General features: G+C 44.9%; 1 protein-coding gene across 1 annotated transcript; it reads left to right on the forward strand.

The window, feature by feature from the left end:
• Positions 1 to 4,049: 4,049 nt before the first annotated feature.
• Positions 4,050 to 18,110, forward strand: LOC126412233 (uncharacterized). Its single transcript, XM_050081724.1, has 2 exons — positions 4,050 to 4,323; positions 15,754 to 18,110. Exons 1-2 carry the CDS (start codon positions 4,095 to 4,097, stop codon positions 15,879 to 15,881), a joined length of 357 nt encoding a protein of 118 aa, XP_049937681.1. The 5' UTR covers positions 4,050 to 4,094; the 3' UTR covers positions 15,882 to 18,110.
• The last annotated feature ends 7,365 nt before the right edge of the window (positions 18,111 to 25,475 follow it).

The following is a 25,475-nucleotide window of genomic DNA, read 5'->3' on the forward strand; positions in this document are numbered from 1 at the left end:
ACAGTTCAGAGAAAATTTGAGTCTCGTAACAAATAAATACCCCCCTCATACGGTTATAGTTGGTGGGGACTTCAACCTTCCCTCGATATGTTGCCAAAAATACTTGTTCAAAACCGGTGGTAGGCAGAAAACATCTTCCGAGATTGTCCTAAATGCTTTCTCCGAAAATTATTTCGAACAGTTTGTCCACGAACCCACGCGAAATGTAAACGGTTGCGAAAACACACTTAACCTCTTAGCCACAAACAATCCAGAGCTAATAGAGAGCATCATGACTGATACAGGGATTAGTGATCACAAGGTCGTTATAGCTAGGCTCAATACCGTTTCTTCCAAATCCACCAGAAACAAACGCTAAATAATTTTATTTAAAAAAGCGGATAAAGTGTGACTAGAAGCCTTCCTAAGAGACAATCTCCATTCCTTCCGAACTGACTATGCAAATGTAGACGAGATGTGGCTCAAATTCAAAAATATAGTAGCAACAGCAATTGAGAGATTCACACCTCATAAATTGGTGACAGATAGAACTGATCCCCCATGGTACACAAAACAGGGCCGAACGCTGTTGCAGAGGCAACGGAAAAAGCGTGCGAAGTTTAGAAGAACGCGAAATCCGGAAGATTGGCTAAAATTTACAGACGAAATTTGGCACGGACTTCAATGCGAGATGCCTTTAATAGGTTCCACAACGAAACATTGTTTCGAAATTTGGTAGAAAATCCGAAGAAATTCTAGTCGTATGTGAAGTACACAAGCGGCAAGACGCAGTCAATACCTTCACTGCGCAGTGCCGATGGTACTGTTACCGACGACTGTGCCGCTAAAGCGGAGTTATTGAACGCAGTTTTCCGAAATTCCCTCACCAGGGAAGACGAATGGAATATTCCAGAATTTGAAATACGAACAGCTGCTAGCATGAGTTTCTTAGATGTAGATACCTTAGGGATTGCGAAGCCACTCAAATCGCTTGATACGGGCAAGTCTTCAGGTCCAGATTGTGTACTGATTAGGATCCTTTCAGATTACGCTGATACAATAGCTCCCTACTTAGCAATGATATACAACCGCTCGCTCACCGATAGATCTGTACCTACAGACTGGAAAATTGCGCAGGTCGCACCAGTGTTTATGAATGGTAGTAGGAGTAATCCATCGAACTACAGACCTATATCATTGACGTCGGTTTGCAGTAGGGTTTTGGAGCATATACTGTATTCAAACATTATGAATCACCTCGAAGGGAACGATCTATTGATACGTAATCAGCATGGTTTCAGAAAACATCGTTCCTGTGCAACGAAGTAATGGCCGCTATCGACAGGGGATCTCAAGTTGATTCCGTGTTTCAGGATTTCCGGAAGGCTTTTGATACTGTTCCTCACAGGCGGCTTCTAATCAAGCTGCGGGCCTATGGGGTATCGTCTCAGTTGTGCTACTGGATTCGTGATTTCCTGTCAGGAAGGTCGCAGTTCGTAGTAATAGACGGCAAATCATCGAGTAAAACTGAAGTGATATCAGGTGTTCCCCAGGGAAGCGTCCTGGGACCTCTGCTGTTTCTGATCTATATAGATGCCCTGGGTGACAATCTGAGCAGTTCTCTTAGGTTTTCCGCAGTTGATGCTGTAATTCACCGTCTAGTAAGGTCATCCGAAGACCAGTATCAGTTGCAAAGCGATTTAGAAAAGATTGCTGTATGGTGTGGCAGGTGGCAGTTGACGCTAAATAACGAAAAGTGTGAGGTGATCCACATGAGTTCCAAAAGAAATCCGTTGGAATTCGATTACTCGTTAAATAGTACAATTCTCAAGAATGTCAATTCGTACCTGGGTGTTAAAATTACGAACAACTTCATTTGGAAAGACCACATAGATAATATTGTGGGGAAGGCGAGCCAAAGGTTGCGTTTCATTGGCAGGACACTTAGAAGATGCAACAAGTCCACTAAAGAGACAGCTTACACTACACTCGTTCGTCCTCTGCTAGAATACTGCTGCCCGGTGTGGGATCCTTACCGGGTGGGATTGACGGAGGACATCGAAAGGGTGCAAAAAAGGGCAGCTCGTTTTGTATTATCACGTAATAGGGGAGAGAGTGTCACAGATATGATATGCGAGTTGGGATGGAAGTCATTAAAGCAAAGACGTTTTTCCTCGCGGCGAAATCTATTTACGAAATTTCAGTCACCAACTTTCTCTTCTGAATGCGAAAATATTTTGTTGAGCCCAACCTACATCGGTAGAAATGATCATCAAAATAAAATAAGAGAAATCAGAGCTCGAACAGAAAGGTTTAGGTGTTCGTTTTTCCCGCGCGCTGTTCGGGAGTGGAATGGTAGAGAGATAGTATGATTGTGGTTCGATGAACCCTCTGCCAAGCACTTAAATGTGAATTGCAGAGTAATCATGTAGATGTAGATGTAGATTCTTTGCAATGATGAGGTAAGCAGCATAATTCCGTGGTAGCAGAATATCTTCTGAAGCTATATAAGTAAGCTATATGCAGAAAGAGATACATTGTTGCCGGCCGCGGTGGCCGTGCGCTTCTAGGCACTACAGTCTGGAACCGCGTGAACGCTGCGGCCGCAGGTTCGAATCCTGCCTCGGGCATGGATGTGTGTGATGTCCTTAGGTTAGTTAGGTTTAAGTAGTTCTAAGTTCTAGGGGACTGATGACCTCAGCAGTTAAGTCCCATAGTGCTCAGAGCCATTTGAACCATTCAACTGTGCATGTCAGTATGATAGCAGGTGAGGATCGAAGGTATTTTTCCTACACGTAAAATGATAAATGCCATGATTAAGGGATAAATGGGTTTTATTCCCAAAAACTACCACTAAGGGGTACAATGATCGTGGAAACTGGCTACAGCCGGGGAGTGAACCGCGCATGATATACGGAGAGTGCGTTACGCCCGCAATAGGCAGGACTGGCGGACACGTCCAGAGGGTAAGGAAGCTGGCAGGCAAGAGAGCAACCCGCTGTCGCGGCCACTACCTCGCCGACCCTCTGGCGTACCTTACCTGACGGAAAAGTTGGCACCTCTCACTCAGTAATACCGTGGTGGCGTCCCTATCTCAAAGTAATAGTGTGGGAGCCAGCTACAAGTACTGTGTGATAGTTTTGGAAACTGCTTACACCCCTACCTGAGGGTAAGTTAAAATGACGGAAGTAGAATACAACAACAAAAATTTACCATTGTTACCCGTTACTATGTACACAGCAACATCTGTGTAATGTGTGTCACGAGCTGCTGCGCACAGCTTCATTGACCTGCTGATATTTTCACCGTGGTGCCCAACAGTTGGCAGCACTTGCGCATTATAAAAAGACTGAACATTCACAAACATTACCTCAGGTTTCCATTGGAAAAAAATACTTCTGTTGCACTGAAGAGCCGCGCGGGATTAGCCGAGCGGTCTCAGACGCTGCAGTCATGAACCGTGCGGCTGGTCCCGGCGGAGGTTCGAGTCCTCCCTCGGGCATGGGTGTGTGTGTGTGTGTTTGTCCTTATGATAATTTAGGTTAAGTAGTGTGTAATCTTAGGGACTAATGACCTTGTCAGTTAAGTCTCATAAGATTTCACACACATTTGAACATTTTTTGCACTGAAGATAGAGTGAAAGTTGATATACAAAATTGTAGCCAGAGCGTCTGAAATGGTTAATTAAGTCCTGTTGGACTATGCTTGGTGAAACATTGTCACATTGAAACCAAGGTCCGTGAGCGCACTCTTCACTTTTACTACCCTCGTTCTTGAACACGTTACCACAGTGCTAACTTTTCTCGTATCTCACTCTGTTATCAAACGAGGTCACGAGAACTGACACCGTTTCTGGGCCACTTAATCTCCTTGGAAAGACGACGACCGTGACACCTAGCTGATTTCTATTATCTAGCGCACAACTAACATGTAGTTACGAGTTCCACTCAGCACTTTTCTGTAAAATTTTCGGGGTGAGGACATCGCAAAACGGCTGCCGGTCGCGTGTAATCTCCAGACGCCCTTCACCGTTTCCACCGATAAAAATCCTAATAAAAGGAGCACAGTGCGCACAGCGGAGCCACACCACGGCAGGCACCGCAACAGCCGCAGCCATGAAGCACGCCGTCGCCGTACTGGTCGCCGGGACGTTCCTGCTGGGCTACTGTGCAGCGCCCGGCGGCGCGCAGCAACAGGCGGCCGGCGGCTTCTTCAACGCCATCTGCCCCGGCTGCGTGGACGCTGCCGAGGGGGCGGCGAGCGCGGGCGAGGAGTCCGCCTACGACGCCTGGAACGCCGCTTTCGGCCACGAGTCCCCCATATACGAGTGGGCTGAGCACGTGGGTAAGCGGCGCTGCGGCCTTCTCGCCTCTCATCTGTTCCGTACCTGCTTATAGCAGCTCGTCTTGAAGGTCTACTGAAACTCTAATGCTATCTGTGTCTGTCAGTTACGTGACGCAGGGCGTCTCGGTCAGCAGCTGAAGCCCTGCCTTCACAAACACAAGAGCAGTCGCTATTTTACATTTACGCAGTGTCAGTCTTCCTAGAAAATTGAAGCGTCTAAATGAAGTGATAGTCATCTCGAGGTTGAAGCTCTTTTTTGTTGCTTGCCGGCCGGTGTAGCCGAGCGGTTCTAGGCGCTTCAGTCTGCAACTGCGCGATCGCTACGGTAGCAGGTTCGAATCCTGCCTCGCGCATGGATGTGTGTGATGTTCTTAGGTTAGTTAGGTTTAAGTACTTCTTAGTTCTAGGAGACTGATGACCTCAGATGTTAAGTCCCATAGTGCTCAGAGCCATTTGAACCACTTTTTTTTTGCGTCGTATATACAGGGTGTCACAAAAGGCATGCTCAACATTTGGGCATATGACAGGAATGATCATTCTAAGCAAAAACCTTTCGTAAACATGGGCTCTAAAACACAGACACTGAGGTGACAAAACTCGTGGGATAGTGAGATGCACGCATCCAGATGGCGGTAGTATCGCGTGCGCAAGGTGCAAAAGGGCAGTGCAATGCCAGAACAGCCATCCGTTCTTAGCTGACCCTTGTCAAAAGGTTTTCGACGTGATTGTGGCGGCACGGTGAATGCGGAATTGTTGTTGGAGCTAGACATACGGGACATTCTTTTTCGGAAATATTTTCAATATTCCGACATGCACAGTGCTAAGAGTCTGGGAAGAATACCAAATTTCAGGCATTACAACTCACTACCGACAACGCAGTGGCCGACGGGTTTCACTTAGAGTTGTCAGTGCTAACAGACCAGTAACACTGCGTGAAATAACTGCAGAAATCAGCGTGGACCGTACGACGAACGTATTCGTTAGGACAGTGTGGCCAAATTTTAGCGTTAGATTCCGGTAGGTAAGAGCTAGTGGTAGGGTTCGAATGTAGCGCAGGCCCCACGAAGCCATGGACTCACGATTGTCAACAAGGCACTGTGCAGACTTGTGGTGGCACCATAATTGTGTGGACTGTGTTTACACGGAGTGCACTCGTTCCTCTCGTCCAGCTGCTACTTGGTCACCTTTTGCAGCCTTACATGGACTTCGTGTTCCCAAAGAACGATGGAATTTTTTTTATGGATGACAATCTGCCATATCACTGGGCCATATCTGTTTGCAGTTGGTTTTAGGAACATTCTGGACAATTCTAGCGGATGATTTGGCCTGCCAGATCGCCCGACACGAGTTCCATCGAACAGTTATGGGACATAATCGAGAGGTCCTGCACCGGCAATGCTTCCGCAGCTATGGTCGGCTATAGAGGCAGCACGGCAGAACATTTCTGCAGGGGACTTCCAACGACTTGTTGAATCCGTGCTGCACTGCGTTGGGAGGTAGGACGACCGATACGGTATCAGAAGCTATTCCATGACTTTTGTCTAAGAGCTATAAGCAGTCTTCGATAAGTGAAACAAATCTGTTCTACTGCAAGCTCTTCATTTTCCATATTTTCAGAGGAGGTGCTACGCACCAGAACAAGAAAAATTACTTAGTGAAACGACTCTAAAGTGCGTAGCTTAAGAACTATGAACATAAGAGGTGGTTTCGCAGTAGAAAAGATGAACAAGTGGTCATACCTCTTAAGATATGCATTGTTTACCATACAAGTATTTTTTTTTTTTTTTGTAGTAGAACACATCTGATGCACAATACCAAGACGAAGAACTACTCATACGCTAAAGAGTCAAAGAGACTAGTACAGCTCCCTAATACCGTGTAGGGCCCCCAAGAGCACGCAGAAGTGACGCAACACTCGTGAACTCGACTAACGTCTGAAGTAGTGCTGGAGGTAATTGACAACATGAATCCTGCAGGGCTGTCCGTAAATCCGTAAGAGTACGAGGATGTGGAGATCTCTTCTGAACAGTAGGTTTAAAAGGCATCCCAGATATGCTCAGTAATGTTCATGTCTGGGGAGTTTGGTGACCAGAGGAAGTATTTAAACTCAGAAGAGTGTTTCTGGAGCCACTCTGTAGTAATTCCGGACGTCTGGGGTGAATGCATGCAGGTGATTAGACAGGATGCTTCCGTACGTGTCACCTGTCAGAGTCGTATGTAGACGTATGAGGGGTGCGATATCGCTCCAACTGCACACTCCCCACAACATTACACAGCCTCCACCAGCTTGAACAGTTCCCTTCTGACATGCAGGATTCATGGATTCACGAGATTGTCTCCATACCAGGACACATCCAAGCGCGCGGCACAATTTGATACGAGACTTGTCCGACCAGGCAACATGTTTCCAGTCATCAACAATTTAATGTAGTGTTGACGAGCTCAGGCGGGGCGTAAAGCTTTGTGTTGTGCAGTCATCAAGGGTACTCGAGTGGGCCTTCGGCTCCGAAAGCCCATATTGACGGTGTTCCGTTGAATGGTTCGCACGCAGGCACTTCTTAATGACCCAGGACTGAAATCTGCAGTACTCTGCGGAAGGATTGAGCTTCTGTCACGTTGAACGATTCTCTTCAGTTGTCTTCGGTCCCGTCCTCGCAGCGATGTCGGAGATGTGATGTTGCACTGGATTCGTGATATTCACGGTATACTCGTGAAATGGTCGCACCGGAAATTCCCTACTTCATCGCTACCTCGGAGGTGCTGTGTCCCATCGCTCGTGCGCCGACTATAACACCATCTTCAAACTTACATCTTGATAACCTGCCATTGTAGCAAGAGAAACCGATGTAACAACTGCGTTGCCGACCGCAGCGCCGTATTCTGCCTGTTTATATATGTGTGCATTTGAAAACGCATGCCTATACCGGAGTCTTTGGCGCTGCAGTGTATCTCTTAATGTAAGTAGTTTATAGCGCATATTTAATAGACGTTGCCGCTTCGAATTATTGTTTCTGCCGTATCCATATACTGCCCGTTCCTCCTGAGACACCTTGTATATTTACGGAAACGCTGAAACTTCCTGGCAGATTAAAACTGTGCGCCGGACCGAGACTCGAACTCGGGACCTTTGCCTTTCGCGGGCAAACGGAAACGCTGTTCTCCCTTGAACAAATTCCTCTTGTTTAACACCCAAACACATTACGGTGAAGTTTCACAATGTTGAGTGGCTTTATTTGTTGTCCACCAAATAGCAAATAAAGAAATTTCGCGTTAAGAGATTTGGAGGTTATGGCATTTACATTTATAACAATATCAAGGGAAAAAATTATGCCTTAGTGTCACATGATAACTTTTATGTGGCGCTATCACATTTGCATTACAGGTAACATTTTGCTCCAGTTTGTCATGTAGAATTAATCAGGATTTTTCTCTATTATGTTGTCTATATTCATTAAATGTTAAGTCTAAAATGAAATTATTGCAGGAAATGTTCAAAATGTTCTCCGTTAGCGAGGATACATGCATCCACCCTCCGTCGCATGGAATCCCTGATGCGCTGATGCAGCCCTGGAGAATGGCGTATTGTATCACAGCCGTCCACAATACGAGCACGAAGAGTCTCTACATTTGGTACCGGGGTTGCGTAGACAAGAGCTTTCAAATGCTCCCATAAATGAAAGTCAAGAGGGTTGAGGTCAGGAGAGCGTGGAGGCCATGGAATTGGTCCGCCTCTACCAATCCATCGGTCACCGAATCTGTTGTTGAGAAGCGTGCGAACTCTTCGACTGAAATGTGCAGGAGCTCCATCGTGCATGAACCACATGTTGTGTCGTACTTGTAAAGGCACATGTTCTAGCAGCACAGGTAGAGTATCCCGTATGAAATCATGATAACGTGGTCCATTGAGCGTAGGTGGAAGAACATGGGGCCCAATCAAGACATCACCAACAATGCCTGCCCAAACGTCCACAGAAAATCTGTGTTGATGACGTGATTGCACAATTGCGTGTGGATTCTCGTCAGCCCACACATGTTGACTGTGAAAATTTACGATTTGATCACGTTGGAATGAAGCCTCATCCGTAAAGAGAACATTTGCACTGAAATGAGGACTGACACATTCAAATGAGGACATGAAACATTCGCAGAAGTGTACCCGTGGAGGCCAATCAGCTGCTGATAGTGCTTGCACACGCTGTACATGGTACGGAAACAACTGGTTCTCCCGTAGCACTCTCCACACAGTGACGTGGTCAGCGTTACCTTGTACAGCAGCAACTTCTCTGACGCTGATATTAGGGTTATCGTCAACTGCACGAAGAATTGCCTCGTCCATTGCAGGTATCCTCGTCGTTCTAGGTCTTCCTCAGTCGCGAGTCATAGGCTGGAATGTTCCGTGCTCCCTAAGACGCCGATCAATTGCTTCGAACGACTTCCTGTCGGGACACCTTCGTTCTGGAAATCTGTCTCGATACAAACGTACCGCGCCACGGCTATTGCCCCGTGCTAATCCATACATCAAATGGGCATCTGCCAACTCCGCATTTGTAAACATTGCACTGACTGCAAAACCACGTTCGTGATGAACACTAATCTGTTGATGCCACGTACTGATGTGCTTGATGCTAGTACTGTAGAGCAATGAGTCGCATGTCAACACAAGCACCGAAGTCAACATTACCTTCCTTCAATTGGGCCATCTGGCGGTGAATCGAGGAAGTTCAGTACATACTGACGAAACTAAAATGAGCTCTAACATGGAAATTAAGCGTTTCCGGACACATGTCCACATAACATCTTTTCTTTATTTCTGTGTGAGGAATGTTTCCTGAATGTTTGGCCGTACCTTTTTGTAACACCCTGTAGAACTTTATTATATCTGGTTTCTTTTTTGCATGAGATTCATCAATGTTTCTGTCGTGATGCATTGTGCTTATGAGAACTACAGACTTTTTCTTTTTGGGAACATAACGCACCATTGTAATGTCACCTCTAAATGCAAACAAAGATGAATGACTCGTTCTTGAGGCAGATGGTTTCATCTCATTAGGACTTTCTGGTTTATTTTGTTTGATTGTTCCCACCACTGTAATTTGCTTCTGAAGCATCTCTTCTGCCAGCTGCACACTAGTAAAGAAGTTGTCAACAGTGATATTTTTGATGATCGTTCAATGCTTTTAGCAAGATCTTTCACCACATTCAATCCAAGATTTTTCTGAATAGGTTCATGGGGCTTCCTTCCCGTGTAAACAATTCCGTCTAAAGCATATGCTGATGTAGCATCGCATAACCAAAACATTTTTATGCCATACTTGGCTGGTTTAGAGGGCATATACTGGGTGAAGCTGCATCTTCCACGGAATGGGACTAGCTGTTCGTTAACTGTGAGCGAATCATTGGGAATCATTCTATTTCTACACTTGTCAAGAAATAGTTCCCATACATAGCGAACAGCTGCAAGTTTGTCATCTGCAGATCGAGCTTCACGGGTACACTTGTCATCAAATCTTATCATTCTCCTTATATCCTCGAATCTGTTAACTGACATGGTGGCTTTATATGTAGAATTTGCCTTTTCGTCCAAGAATAATTCTCTAATAGGGACATCCCAACTCTTCTCAACACCGGAAACCAGTAAGAGACCAAGAAAACCCTCCATTTCAGCAAGCGAAACGTTTTTCCACGTAAAGCAGCCACTCTTCTGCCTTCAATATTCGTGCAGTTGATGATTTCCTCTAGTGTTTCCTTGGAGATGAAATAGTCTCAGGCATCCTTAGGTTTACAGGTTTTCAAACCACGGGCTGGACCATGTGCCTTCTTTACGATATCATGGACAGGCATACGAAATTTTGCAGAAGGATCTAATTTCCAAATCGTTCCATTCCGACTAATGTATGTATAGTCTTCTATACCTTTTAATGGCGGTTCATACTCTGATGAAGTAATATTATCGGAAGGACTGTCATCTGCCTCAATATTCACATCTGCAGGTTCATTGGCTGATTCTTCACTACTTGCATCTTCAAAAATATTTCCTTCCTCGCAAGAATCATATTCTTCAAACCACTGAGCCACAGCACTTTCAAAACTAGCTGCATTTGCACGTACTGACTCTCTTGCTTTGCGTGTCGAAGCCATGGCAAAAGGCGTGTCTCTCGAACAGCAGCTTGTGCAGCACTAAAGAAATCTTACTCGTAACAATATGGGCCTTGCAGCAACAAACTACAGTAACAATAAGGCTGACAAGAGCAGCACAGGATAACAATACTATGCAATAATAAAACATTTTGATAGCAAAAAGATCAATAATACACCGACATCGCCAATATGTGAAAGTAGTGTGTATTATTTTTTAGTTATAATATTACTTCTATAGCTACTGCTGCTGTTGGCACTCCTGTTGCAGGAAATGCCACTACAGTTATTGTTGAATTAATAACTGCTCCCAAACAAATGTTGAGGACTTCTGAAGCCCTGCTTATGCATTCACGATGTATGGGTAAACGTATTGAATTATACAAAAACTTAAAAAGGTATCTCGTTCAGACTTGATAGGAGGAATGTCACAGTGTTAGTGAAAGAGTACTGGAAAGCAGTTTGAAATCAAACAAAAATTACAGAATTTTTTTAAAAAATGAAGACATACAAAGGCCTTGGAAGCCCAGTATATGCATAATTGTCTGCGATTATCGAGTGAATCGTAGCTATCAACACCCCCCCCCCCCTCCCCCAAGATGTGGTAGTATGACTGCATCCAGTCATCAGTCAGTGGTTTCAACAGTATATGGAGCATCGGAAGAAACTTGCGTTATGCAGTAATAGATTCTTGTCTGGTGAAGGTACTTAACCTTCTGTTCGGTGTGTTTACATTAAGCTGTATATTTCTTTCACACTGCTAACGGAAAGAATATTATGAGGCTAATTTACCTGAAAACTGTCGGTCGAAGTAATGTGGAAGCGGGATACGTGCAGGAAAGGGTCGATGGTTGTCATGGTAACTTAAGCTAGGGATCTCCACCACGCGAGACCGTCCCTGCTGCACACTGCGACATCGCTGTCGGTTGGCGACATTCGCAACATCACCTTCTCCCCTAAGTCACCCACGCGAGTGTAATGGGCAGCGCGCACGATGAGTTACGTTCGTCGCGTTGATAACGCGCCCTGAAGCCTCACTTGTCATCTTGCGGGAGAAAGAATCACGGCTGCCATTCACAGCGCAGCGGAGCAGCCAGTTGTCGTGCACGGCAGTCGTGCTAAACGTTTCTCACACTCGTGCACTTACCGATCAAAATTATCCAGATGCGTATTTATGGACATTAGTGTGGGATGTGTCCACCCTAGTGTGGGATGTGTCCACCCTTCCTCTTCGAGGTTCATTCAATTCCTGTAGGCTGAGTTCCATAATGGCTTCTTCTAGTTGTCTTCCACCGTCTTCAGTCAGGCGGCTGTGAGAGAATACTAACCTCAGATTTGCATCCATGGAGTACAGAAGAGGCTTAGTTCGTCCTAGGTGACTAATGTCCTTTAGTCTTAGCAGATAGTCACGTTGGACTCTGGAGGGAAGTCGATGCTTCGAGTCATCCCCGAGGTGCACAGTTGTGTTCAAGTCAGGATTCTGGGTAGACCAGTCCATTTCAGTAGCGTTACTGGCCACAATTCATTGCCTTACGAGCTACTTTATTGGATGGTGCACTGTGATGCTGATTCAAGCAGTCTTCGCGCCCAAACTGTTACTCTACTGTCACAGAGTACACAGTGGTATCAAGCGTGTTTATGTCCTTTCCCAAGTAGCATTTTCGTAAACGCAAAATGATGACTGCACCCAAACCACAAAGCAAAACAACCCTACTGCAACATGCCCTACTCTGTTCTCACCTGTCAGCACTACACATGATCGCAGGTAACGTTCCACACACATCCGCCAGACAGAAACCATTCCATCCAAAGCCCAGAGAGTATAGCGTGATCTGCCAGACAGAAACCTTCCCATCAAAATTCCAGAGACTATAGCATGATCCGATATACAGAAACCTCTCTATCCAAATCCCACAGAGTATAGCGGAGTCCGCCAGAAAGAACAATCCATCCAAATCCCAATGAGTATAGTATGATCCTCCAGACAGAAACCTTTCCACCCAAATCCCAGAGAGTATAATGTGATCTGCCAGAGAGAAACCATTCCATCCAAATTGCAGAGAGTATAGCGTGATCGTCCAGACAAAAACCTTTCCATCCAAATCTCAGAGAGTGTAGCATGATCCGCCAGACAAAAGTCATCCACCCAAATCCCAGAGAGTATAATGTGATCTGTCAGACAGAAACCATTCCATCCAAATCCCAGAGAGTATAGCGTGATCTGCCAGACAGAAACAATTCCATTCAAATTCCAAAGAGTATAGTGTGATCCACCAGACAGAAATCATTCCATCCAAATCCCAGAGAGTATAGAGTGATTCATCGTTCCAAATCACTGTCCTGTGGCGTTGCCCCTTACGCCACGTAAAGAGTCGCTTAGCGGTGACCACGATAATGTTATGTATACATGGCATTGCTCAGCCATTGCACGTTATTAACTCCCTATGCGCAGCAGTCACTGCGCTAGCTGGGTTGATGGTAGGCCTCTGGCGCTCACGAGCGTTTCCTTCCGCAGATTACATACGTTTTTTCGACTACCTTCCGGAATGTTCGGCGTCGCCTGTCCGTCGGCACATGAGGGCCACCTGGTCTTCGTCTAGCTCTGATTATTCGTTCGTATTTCCACATCACAGTCACAGTACTCGTTGTATCATCCAAATATTGCAGTACCGCACCAAATTCGGCAGTGCACATCTGTACCACATACGTCAGCGATATCTCGCTGCAGTCCACAAAGACGACTGGGAGAGGCTGAGGGAGACCTGCCTTGTCTCTCCGCACAGCACCGCCCTCGCACTATGGTAAATTTATAGTCGATCACGGAAGAGTTCTGCCCAGTGCATGTGACCTCAGCTGAAGTAGTCAACATCATCGAGAAGAGCTAAAGATTAAGGAAGTCTCAGATGGAAAGGTACTTATGTAAATGAGGAACATTTTTCTTCAAGAAATGAGTTTGTTAATTGGTGCTTCAAGTGATGCTTTAATAGCCAGTAACAGTTGTAAATTGTCGAGCACTCCTGTGGGGAAGGATTGTATCAAATCTTTTTATCATTCATGTGATAAAGTGAACTAACATTTCATATGTCATAGGACCAGTGAAAGAACCCGCATTTATGGCTGGCAGATTGTAGTTTCGTGAGGTCATGACATTACCAACCATCAATTTGGGCAACCCTGACGGATTGTTCACTTAGCTGACATCGAATGATTAGTCTACGTTCATAGTTCGTAATTACTGAGCCCTCTGCAGCTGCTGACTTTGTAAGGAAGATACAGCACTCCCCGTTTTCTTTCATATTGGCGGGTCCGCCTCGGGCATGGATGTGTGTTAGTTAGGTTTAAGTAGTTCTAAGTCTAGGGGACTGATGACCTCAGACGTTAAAAGTCCCATAGTGCTCGGGGTCATTTGAACCATTATTTTTTATAAGCGAAAAATATCAAAGTGACTTAACAAATTGTGGTCTGGAAGCAAGCGGGTCAACAGTTACAAAGAGAGACGAGTTGAGAGACAAATTTCCAGTGGAATATTGTTGTTACTTGTAAGATGTAATCATTCTATTCGTTAGATGCATTCGGACAACATCCAAGCGAACATCATAGGAATACGATGAATGAAACGTTAGTTCCGCGTTAAATGAGACTTTCGGAATGATTTTTATCAGATAACGTTCGGATCACAACAGGGGAGAAAGTAACCAGCTATTTGCTGTACTAGAAGTGTTGTGACCACGTTGTATTGCGATCGCGCGCTAGATGTACACTTAGCACACTTCTACACTACTGGCCATTAAAATTGCTACACCACGAAGATGACGTGTTACAGACGCGAAATTTAACCGACAGGAAGAAGATGCTGTCATACGCAAATGATTAGCTTTTCAGAGCATTCACACAAGGTTGGCGCCGGTGGCGATTCCTACAACGTGCCGACATGAGGAAAGTTTCCAACCGATCTCTCACACACAAACAGCAGTTGACCGGCGTTTGGCTGGCGAAACGTTGTTGTGATGCCTCGTGTAAGGAGGAGAAATGCGTACCATCAAGTTTCCGACTTTGATAAAGGTCGGATTGTAGCCTATCACGATTGCGGTTTATCGTATCGCGACGCTCCTGCTCGCGTTGGTCGAGATCCAATGACTGTTAGCAGAATATGGAATTGGTGGGTTCAGGAAGGTAATACGGAACGCCGTGCTGGATCCCAATGGCCTCGTATCACCAGCAGTCAAGATGACAGGTATCATATCCGCATGGCTGTAACGGATCGTGCAGCCACGTCTCGATCCCTGAGTCAACAGATATGGACGTTTGCAAGACAACAACCATCTGCACGAACAGTTCGACGACATTTGCAGCAGCATGGGCTATCAGGTCGGAGACCATGGCTGCGGTTACCCTTGACGCTGCACCACAGACAGGAGCGCCTGCGATGGTGTACTCAACGACGAACCTGGGTGCACGAATGGCAAAACGTAATTTTTTCGGATGAATCCAGGTTCTGTTTACAGCATCATGATGGTCACATCCGTGTTTGGCGACATCGCGTTGAACGCACATTGGAAGCGTGTATTCGTCATCGCCAATCTGGCGTATCACGCGGCGTGATGGTATGGGGTGCCAATGGTTACACGTCTCGGTCACCTCTTGCTCGCATTGACGGCACTTTGAACAATGGACGTTAAATTTCAGATGTGTTACGACCCGTGGTTCTACCCCTCATTCGATCCCTGCGAAACCCTACATTTCAGCAGGATAATGCACGACCGAATGTTGCAGGTCCCGTACGGGCCTTTCTGGGTACAGAAAATGTTCGACTGCTGCCCTTGCCAGCACATTCTCCAGATCTCTCACCAATAGAAAACGTGTGGTCAATGGTGGCCGAGCAACTGGCTCATCACAATACGCTAGTCACTACTCTTGATGAACTGTGGTATGGTGTTGAAGCTGCATGGGCAGCTCTACCTGTACCCGCCATCGCAGCTCTGTTTGACTCAATGCCCAGGCGTATCAAGGCCGTTATTGCGGCCAGAGGTGGTTGTTCTGTGACTGATTTCTCAGGATCTATGCACCCAAATTGCATGAAAATGTAATCACATGTCAGTTTTGGTATAATATATTTGTCCAATGAATACCCGTTTATCATGTGCATTTGTTCTTGGTGTAGCAGTTTTAATGGCCAGTAGTGTAGCTTTGATCGCAAAGTGAGTGGATGCAGACGCTATCAGCAGCAAGTGGTGAGCTGGGCCCGAGGCCACGCTGGGCAGACAGACGCTGGACCGCCTCTCCTTGTGTTTGCAGGCTCGAATGCAGGCGGCAGCAGCGGTGGCGCGGCGGTCCGCCGCACCGGCGCAGTCGGCGCCGCGCACGCCAGGAAGGGCGGCGCCGCCCGCGCCGCCCACGCCGCCCACGCCGCCCACGCCGCGTAAACGTGCACCCGACCACGAGCCGTCCGACGCTGCCGAGCGGAGTCTCCTGCGTCGAACTGCTCATTAAAAGACTACGAAAACAAGTGTCTTTGTTCACTCATCTGTATATTTATAAAACTCATTGCACTTATTTATGTAAGTCTATTTGTTCCACTTGTCCTCCCCTTGGTCGATTTCATCCAAAGTAAGCTCACGTGTCACTTATTATCTGGAGAGAAGCACTGCGTGGGTAATAACCATTTACCTTCCGTAAGACTAGGTAGTGGGGTTGACATAGAAGTGTAACTCAACAACGTCTGGAGCAAATTCGACCAAATTTTGTATATACATGAATCATTATTTGTTTTCTTGGCACAAAATTACAGTGGGCGTAATATACCGACATCACTCCTAGGCTTTGGGCCGGGGAGGAGACGTCGTGACCTGTAAAATTATTCTATACCGACCGATGTTGGTATAAAATCCATAGTTCTTTTGGTCGCTGGACTTCTTGGTGACAATCGCGATGACGTGTTAACCTAGGAGCATGCAGGACGCGGGGGGAGGGGAGGGGGGGTGATGGAATGGGAACAAACACAGGTGACGTATCAGCAGTACTGTCACGCTTGAAACAATTCCTACCAAACTTGGCACACGCCATTGTCACAGTCACAAGTCGTCGTACTTATTTCTGAGTGTCGCGATCTCGTGCACCAAGCGTCTCCATCCCGGACGGTTATCGGCTTATCCCAGAGCCTGGGAGTTGTTCATTTGATCCATCCACCTGCTCTCTGCTCTTCCCCTCGGTCTCCATCTCTTCTCACAATATGGCCAACGAAAAGGATACTTATTTACGTGACGCTAAAAGAAAGGCGCCTGGAGTTACTGAGTTGCTCAACAACGAACACATTTGTTCTTCTTTCGGTCTAATTTATGCTCAGCATCCTGCACCAGAACCAATGCTTAAATGCAGCAATACGCTACCTGTCGTTGGCCTTAAGATTTCGTGTCACGCATGTGTAAAAGAACGCGACTGTTCCAACAGGCCGGCCTTCCTGCGCGGAACGTTACCGCTCTGTTCTGCCACATCTTGGCGATCTTCTTCACACCACACGCCCTAGAGTGCTCCGTCCTCTCATCTTCACAGCTTCTCCTGTCTCAGATGGTGCAAGATAGATGACAGAATTCACGACTTCCAGTTCCTTTAATCAACCTATCAGTTGGACCTGCGCTCCCTGATCCGTTATCGTGGATCTGGACTTTCTGAGATTGATGTCTAATCCACATGATACACTAACGTTCTTTACATTTGTTAGTTGTTCAGCAAGTTCATCTTTTCTGCTGGTTGAAAGCATGGTGTCATCGGCAGTTAATTAACAGTTCTTTCATATGTCTTTAGACCAACCATCACTTGGTATATGCATGATCCGTTATTGGTACAAAAATACGGTGGGAGTAAGATGCTTCTGCTACCCACTAAGGACGGGGTAGATAAGACAATGGGCATGTTGTAAAAATATTAGAAAACGGCCTGTTGGTATTTCTTTCCGATATTAAATTGAATTAGTAGAGTGTAAAAGTATAAAGTGCAATCTGTCTCTTGTTTGTGTTGATGAATTTGTCAACCAGGTCGCGAGAATGAGCACTGGAGCAAGCCAACAATTTTGTCAGCGTATTTGGGGAACAGAGATAGTGCCACACGGTAGAATATCGCGTGTAGATTTAACACCGTCTCTCGAGTCGCATGGTCTAAAGTAGCGGAAAAACAGTTGCCAACAATAGTTATTTTTCTGGAAACAATGATCAGTTACTGTTGTCACTATGCCTTCACGCAATAACGAAACGGAAATCCGACATTCAGATTCAACGAAACGGAGTGAAAGTGGAACTATTGCCGGAAAGTTGTACAGAATATAAACGACACTGTCGACTGTAGGCTATTTGGGGGAGTGTAACTGCAATGCAGGCTGGTGAATCTGAAGATCAACGTGAACCTGGCTTACGAGGGACGAGGAGACCAGACATCCCGCTACCGGGTCGTGTGTGTCACCTACAGGGAATTAGGTTGACGGTCACATATACGACAAAGCCGGCTGTCTTTTCCCTTTGTTAAACAAAATTTCGAAATTTTGACACATATCCTTCACGAGAGATGAAGAGCTGGATATAGATCACAGATGTACCTCTGTAGCAAGATTAAAATGTCGTGTTGTACTGTTTGTAAGTTGAAATAAATGTTTACTTTCGAAACTCCTTGATTTTTTTATTTAAACCCAGAGCGTTTCGATAAAAAATATATTTATAGAAAGTAGAGATGTGATTGAATGTGAAGAAATGAGATGAAATACTTACTTATTAAAAATTTAAAAAATTTGTTTTTTGTCACCACTAAAAAGCTGTACCAGTGTCTGCGACTCTTTGCATATCTATTGCTCAGGCAGAATTACAACTTTCGTCGGGATTGAAAGGAAATAGTATAGCGAAATTTATTACAGATACAGATGAAATGCGTGCGAAATATATGCGTAAGCGGAAGAAATCGCTGGAAAAATCTAGTATCTTACGAAAGCCTAACGCAGCAATTCTGTAAGTAAGTGTGCTACGTCTCCACTTTTGTATATTTACGCAGTCGAATGCTATATCACTGTTTGTTATATCTGTTCAAGTTCAAATGGCTTAACTTATTCATCTCCAATATATCCATATACAGACTCTTTTTGCGAGCGGTCCTTTCCATCTGCTGAATTGAAATGTAACTGCGAGGCGCTAGTTTGAAGTCCAGCAGTGAAGGTAGGTTGTTTGGCACCTACAATAACGTCTACAGGAAACTTGAAATATGATTCTGGTAGTTTCAAATACAAACCTTTGTGTTTCAGTATATAAAGACGAGGTAACTGTGACTGACTCTTTTGCTTGTTATTTTGTAAAAAAAATCCACTTGGGAGAATGTGATTTTATATCGATGTCTCCCATATAACATGTTACTTATATTAGGTACGTTTAATAAACTATCTTCACAAGTTCACGTGAACGAAACTTACAAAATTTTTCCGTGGTGGTGATACAGCCTTCCAGTGGTGATGGATAAGTGAAAAATATCAAAGTGACTTAACAAATTGTGGTCTGGAAGCAAGCGAGTCAACAGTTACAAAGACAGACGAGTTGTGAGACAAATTTCCAGTGGAATATTGTTGTTGCTTGTAAGATGCGATCATTCTGTTTGTTAGATGCATTCGGACAACATCCAGGCGAACATCATAGGAATACGAGGAATGAAACTCTTTGAATGTGCAGCAAGTAGTATGAAGTGTGCTTTGTAAAGGACGGTCTAGAAGTGAAGACGTATGCCGGTGCAGTTTGTGTTCACAAAGTGATAAGCACAGTCTCCAGATATATGGGAATAGCATTGTAACCGGTTATGAATTAGTGGACATAGAAAACAGAAACTCTAATGTAGTAGTTTAGCTTGCTAACCACATGGGTGGCTACGATGTCGAGTATCGGTGTGTGCAAGGAATGGGTAACGCTGCGTGCGAGGTGACAATGAAGACAGAGGATAGCGTCTGGAGATAAACAGCTTTAATTGGCAGCTCATTCTATACAGCAAAGCCGGCCAGAGAGGCCACTGAGGCGGCGGAATGACACAGCTGCAATGCTGGCGACGGCCGTGTGCACTGCTTTGCTGAGGAATGGCAGGAATGAACGCTGTCTGCAGCCAGGAAAGTGTCAAGCCGGGCTCATATCGAACCCAGGACCTCCGATGACGACGTGGCGTGGTGCTAGGCGCTGGCGTACCTCAACGGCGCAACTGTGAAGGACCCAGCTGACGCCCGAGATAAGAAGGGTAACGGGCCTATGACCGCGTCACGTGGTTAGTGTTGACGAGGCGCTGGAACTGGAGCAGTGCCCTGTCACTGGAGGCAGAATCAAGACTGAAGGTGAAGCGCACCACGGCGCGTCAGAAACCCAGCCTGATATCAGGACAGGACTGATCTAACTTCGGGTTGAGGTAGCAGTATTACACTGCCCGGCACTGGAATTTCGTAACTGGAGGCCCTCTTATCGGACTGTTGTGGCCCGCTGGAGCCAATTCCGCAACACTCGCAAAGCTCAGAGGTTGTATCTGTCCAGGTGCCCATGTCGGGAATGAAGAATGGTCAAGATGGTGCTTGCTTTCGACGATGAGGTCGCCAGAGACGGAACACAAAGACAGATGGGGAAAGGATAGTGAAGGTAATCGGCTGTGGCCCTTCAAAAGGGCCATCCTAGCATATACCTTAGCAACTGAAATCTCTTGGTGGCAGGACGAGGATTTGAACCAGCGTCCTCCAGAACTCGAGTGCAGTGTCTCGCTATTGCGTCATCCACCTAGCCCAGAGGTACCCACACGGGATACTTCATCGGAAACATGCGACCGAGGAGAACGACCGGCTGTGTAGACTTGGAAGAAGTGATGCGCGTACAGTATACGATGAGGCCCCAGCTCAGTCTGCACTTCCTGCCCCTTATTTTTTCCCTGAAAGGAAGGGAAAGTGCAGTTTCAAGGCCACTTCATTCACCTGACCTGACCCAACCAGACTCTTGTAGAGCTGTGTGAATATTCTGAAACTGAGGAGATCTGTAATGCCTCTTTATGTACCTAAACTTCATGACTGTCTCTGAAAAATATCGTCAGCAGTTATAAAGATATAGCTGGTTAATTTTCTAATGTAAAATTATCTAGCAAGCAGAAACTGGCGCCGCTCGGAATCAGCCGAGCGGTCTAAGGCGCTGCAGTCATGGACTGTGCGGCTGGTCCCGGCGGAGGTTCGAGTCCTCCCTCGGGCATGGGTGTGTGTGTTTGTCCTTAGGATAATTTAGGTTGTGTGTAAGCTTAGGGACTGATGACCTTAGCAGTTACGTCCCATAAGATTTGACACACATTTGAACATTTTGAACAGAAACTGGCAAATTATTTATTGGTAACCGAGCGAAGATCGAATCATGACGTTACTCGACAGCCCCCAAAGATCTCAGAATCACGCCGATCTGGCGCTTCTGCAGGGTGTTCAGAAATAGTCTGTAGAGTATGTTTTCGCCTGTCAGATATATCATGCCCCCTGCGTATTTTCAAGCCTGTTGTGCCTGACCCTACTGTGACGCAGCAGCCCGTAATAGCAATTCTGGCCGCGTTGGTAATTTCGTGCCATGTACCCCCATTGCATCATATTCCATTTCCTGTAATAACATTTAAAGTCGTCTTCTCACCAAAATAACGTGCCTAAGCTGTACTGGCAACTTCGTGATACAAATCCCAGTTACCGGAGTACATGGGCAGTAAAGAACTGTTTCTTTTGTACCACCTGTTTGAAAAAAAGTTACTGGATTCGAGTACCCTGACGGCTGACAGTTTTGCATCAGTGCGATATATTATGTGCGACTTTGCGTGGCCTCTGGCCGGTATGCTAAAAAAATGGCTGGTAGGACTCACTACGTGAGTGCACTCCTGCACAGTGGATTGCATTCTAAGGGCCGTTTCGCCCTCCATATAACCGCACATGAATACTATTCTATAATCAATAGGCCATGTGGCTGGTAACAGCCCAACCCTGGTAGATGCCATCGGGTGAGTTAAGGAATGTCTCGAATTTTCACACTGAAAAGGAGTGGCTATAAACGAAACTTTCCATGTCACGTCATAGCGAATGTCCACGGAAATTTCTGTTACTATTCGTTCCCCATACGGTTCCAAAGCCTTTTGGTCCACTGTCCGACTCAGCTTCATGACCGGAGTCACACCTATTCTTAATAACATTCGAATCATTGCCTTAACTACATCCTCAAATAATTCCCTCGTGAAGAGAATGAAAAGTAGTAGGTGAATATGGAATGGGGGTAAGCAATGAAAGAGGAAGCCGCCTGGTAGAGTTTTGCACAGAGCATAACTTAATCATAGCTAATACTTGGTTCAAGAAGCACAAAAGAAGGTTGTATACATGGAAGAAGCCTGTGGTTCTGGAAGGTTTTAGATAGATTATATAATGGTAAGACAGAGATTTAGGAACCAGGTATTAAATTGTAAGACATTTCCAGGGGCAGATGTGGACTCTGACCACAATCAATTGGTTATAAACTGTACATAAAAACTGAAGAACCTGCAAAAAGTAGGAATTTAAGGAGATAGAACCTGGATAAACTGAAAGAACCAGTGGTTGTAGAGAGTTTCAGAGAGAGCATTAAGGAACGATTGACAAGAATGGGGGAAAGAAATACAGTAGAAAAAGAATGGGTAGCTTTGAGGGATGAAATAGTGAAGGCAGCAGAGGATCAAGTAGGTAACCAGACGAAGGCTAGTAAAAATCATTTGCTAACAGAACAGATACTGAATTTAATTGATGAAAGGAACAAAAAAACGCAGTAAATGAAGCAGATCAAAAGGAATATAAACGTCTCCAAAATGTGATGGACAGGTAGTACAAAATGGCTAAGCAGGGATGGTTAGAGGACAAATGTAAGGATGTAGAGGCATATATCACTAGGGGTGAGAGAGATACTGTCTGTAGGAAAATTAAATAGACATTTGGAGAAAAGATAACTACCTGTATGAACATCAAGAGCTGAGATGGAAAACCAGTTCTAAGCAAAGAAAGGAAAGCAGAAATATGGAAATAGAAGAGGACGTAGATGAAGATGAAATGGGAGATATGGTACTGCGTGAAGAATTTAACAGAGCATTGAATACCTAAGTTGAGGCAAGACCCCAGTAGTAGAAAACATTCCATTAGAGCTACTGATAGCCTTGAGAGAGCCAGCCATGACAAAACTCTACCATCCGGTGAGAAAGATGTATGAGACAGGCGAAATATCCTCATACTTCAAGAAAAATATAATAATTCCAATACCAAAGAAAGCAGGTGTTTACTGGTGTAAAAAGTTTGGAGTATGGATTAAAATCCATAGAGAAGAAATAAAAACTTTGAGGTTTGCCAATGACATTGTAATTCTGTCGGTCACAGCAAATTACCTGGAAGAGCAGTTGGATGGAATGGACAGTATCTTCAAAGAGGATATAAGATGAACATCAACAAAAACAAAACGAGGATAATGGAATGTAGTCGGATTAAATCAGGTGATGCTGAAGGAATTAGATTAGGAAATGAGACACTTAATGTAATAGACGAGTTTTGCTATTTTGGCAGCAAAATAACTGATGATGGTCGATGTAGAGAGGATATAAAATTTAGGTTGGTAATGGCAAAGAAAGCTTTTCCGAAGATGAGAAGTTAATCAAAATAGAGTATAAATTTAAGTATCAGGAAGTCTTTTCTGAAAGTATTTGTGTGGAGTGTAGCCATGTGTGGAAACGAAACATGGACGTATCATATTGTATAATTGCAGGGTGTAGGTAGGATAAAAAATGATACTTGAATTAGGAAGACGATGTTGCGTTCACATACTCGTTCATACCGCAATAAATCGAAACAAACGCCACATTGCCAGTACCAGTATCATCATCAAACCCACTGCCTACTCAGGAGAGAAACATGTATCTACTCATTCTACTCTGCAGATTGACATAAATCCACCTATTAATAAGGAAATGCTACGAGCTTTACACGGAACAGCCGTGGCTGAGAATACCGAGACTCAAACAATGAAAAATCATCAGTTTCAGCAATTTGGAATATATTGCGAATAACACTTAACGTGCATACATTTAGTGAAACTAAGGAGAAATATACTCGAGTACCATCAATGTCCACGTGGCAATATGTCTACACAAAGCTACCGACTTTCAGCCTCTGGAAACGCGCTTCTCGCAATTACACTTCGTTAATTTGACCCACACATACAGAACAATTAAACTGTACTTCCTACATGGGAAAATAAGGTCTCTTTCTCCTACTCCACATGTGGAGCGTAACACATTCACACACACACACACACGGTATTCTCTGCCAAAATCTTAAGAATAACATTGAAAACCCAACAAAGTTACTTCTATGATGACTAACATGATTACCCGTGATTTCCAAAAGAAGTGAAATAAAAACGACTGAACTTCGCAAACTAAATAATTCGAATAACTCCATCTGGTGACTGTCCTGAGACACGATCGAACCTGGCGAATCCCAGCAGAACAGTAAAGTGCTCACAGTAGCGTTCACCGCTTCCGCTAAACCTGTGGTGGGGGTATCCACCAAGGATGGGTACAGTAGTTACCCGCCCACCAGACTCTTTATATCTGCTATGTACCAGCTCTGAAGAGCCAGCTAGTCCTCGCTGCCTTTCTGCTTACATTATAGCTACTGGAAAACTGCAACAGCAGACAACAGCTACCGCCTTCTCTTACGAAAGGTCGCACTCAATCGTTTCAGTCAAGCACAACAGGTTAAATGACTGGACAAGAATACGGGAATGAACCAGTTGGACAATATAATAAGGAAAATATAATAGAGAAAAGAAGTGACACAACTCCTTTAAAAGAGATCGTAGCACAGAAAAGTAAAAGAAACAAGAAAATTTAATTTACGAGATGGATCTGATGGATCCCTCTCAAGGTAAGTGTAGGATATATTAAGCCAAACGGTTGCATCACACCATGAGAAAGGCCGCATCTACGACGTGGAGTGTGATAACCGGAAGAATGTATCGTTGCTTGCTGCTACGCCATCGCATTTTTTCTCATTATGTATGTCCTTTATTTAACCAGCGATGAAAGGGGCTAAACTCAAATTCATGTGCCCTTCGTGCTGTTCATTGTCGATGCAGCGACTGTTATGCAAGTGACTGCCTAAAATTTATTGTGGTTTATCTTCCCAATTTGAGTGCCATGTATGTATTTTTCATTTTCTGTATTTTTTTAACGTTCTTTCAACGTACTATTGTACACAGCTTAAGATTTCTTAGTGTGTTGAGCGCCATAGTAGCTTACTAAAGGGAAAGCGGGCCTTGAACAACGTTTGACATTCGTTTTTGTACACACACACGTACAAACACACACACCCACCCACACACCCACACACCCACACACACACACACACACACACACACACACACACACAGAGAGAGAGAGAGAGAGAGAGAGAGAGAGAGAGAGAGAGAGAGAGAGACATACTGGAGACGCTTTTTCTTCAGCACATGCGATATACTGGATGTTTCAAAATAAATAGCAAATATTTTAGGAGGTGGTAGTATAGATTATATCGAACAAAGCATCCCACATGACACATGCCCAATCTTTACTGGTTATGGACGTAGAGCTCTCAGAACGTAACCCGACAAATACAGATGATGTTAAGCAAACACAAATGATTAATTTGAAAACTAATTTTCATGAATTCCACTTCGACTCCAATATGCTTTGGAGTACATTTGACACTATCATTTGTAGCCCTTCTGAGGTCGTCTTGGCTTTCTTTTATTAGAGCAGCACTGCTCATAATCCGAACGAATAATCCGTCTCTCTTGTTTACTTTTTCTGTGTAAACTTCACCTTTCTGTCACTCCTATAGCAAAAATGTATATGCGAAAGGTCTGGAGACTTTGGTGGCCATTTCTGCCGATGTGTCTTCCGTGGAATGCTCCGTTTAGGTGATGTGCCACTAGATCATTAGAATGTGCGAAGCTGGAAAA

Source organism: Schistocerca serialis, chromosome 7 (genome assembly GCF_023864345.2).
Source record: "Schistocerca serialis cubense isolate TAMUIC-IGC-003099 chromosome 7, iqSchSeri2.2, whole genome shotgun sequence".
Classification (NCBI taxonomy): domain Eukaryota; kingdom Metazoa; phylum Arthropoda; class Insecta; order Orthoptera; family Acrididae; genus Schistocerca; species Schistocerca serialis.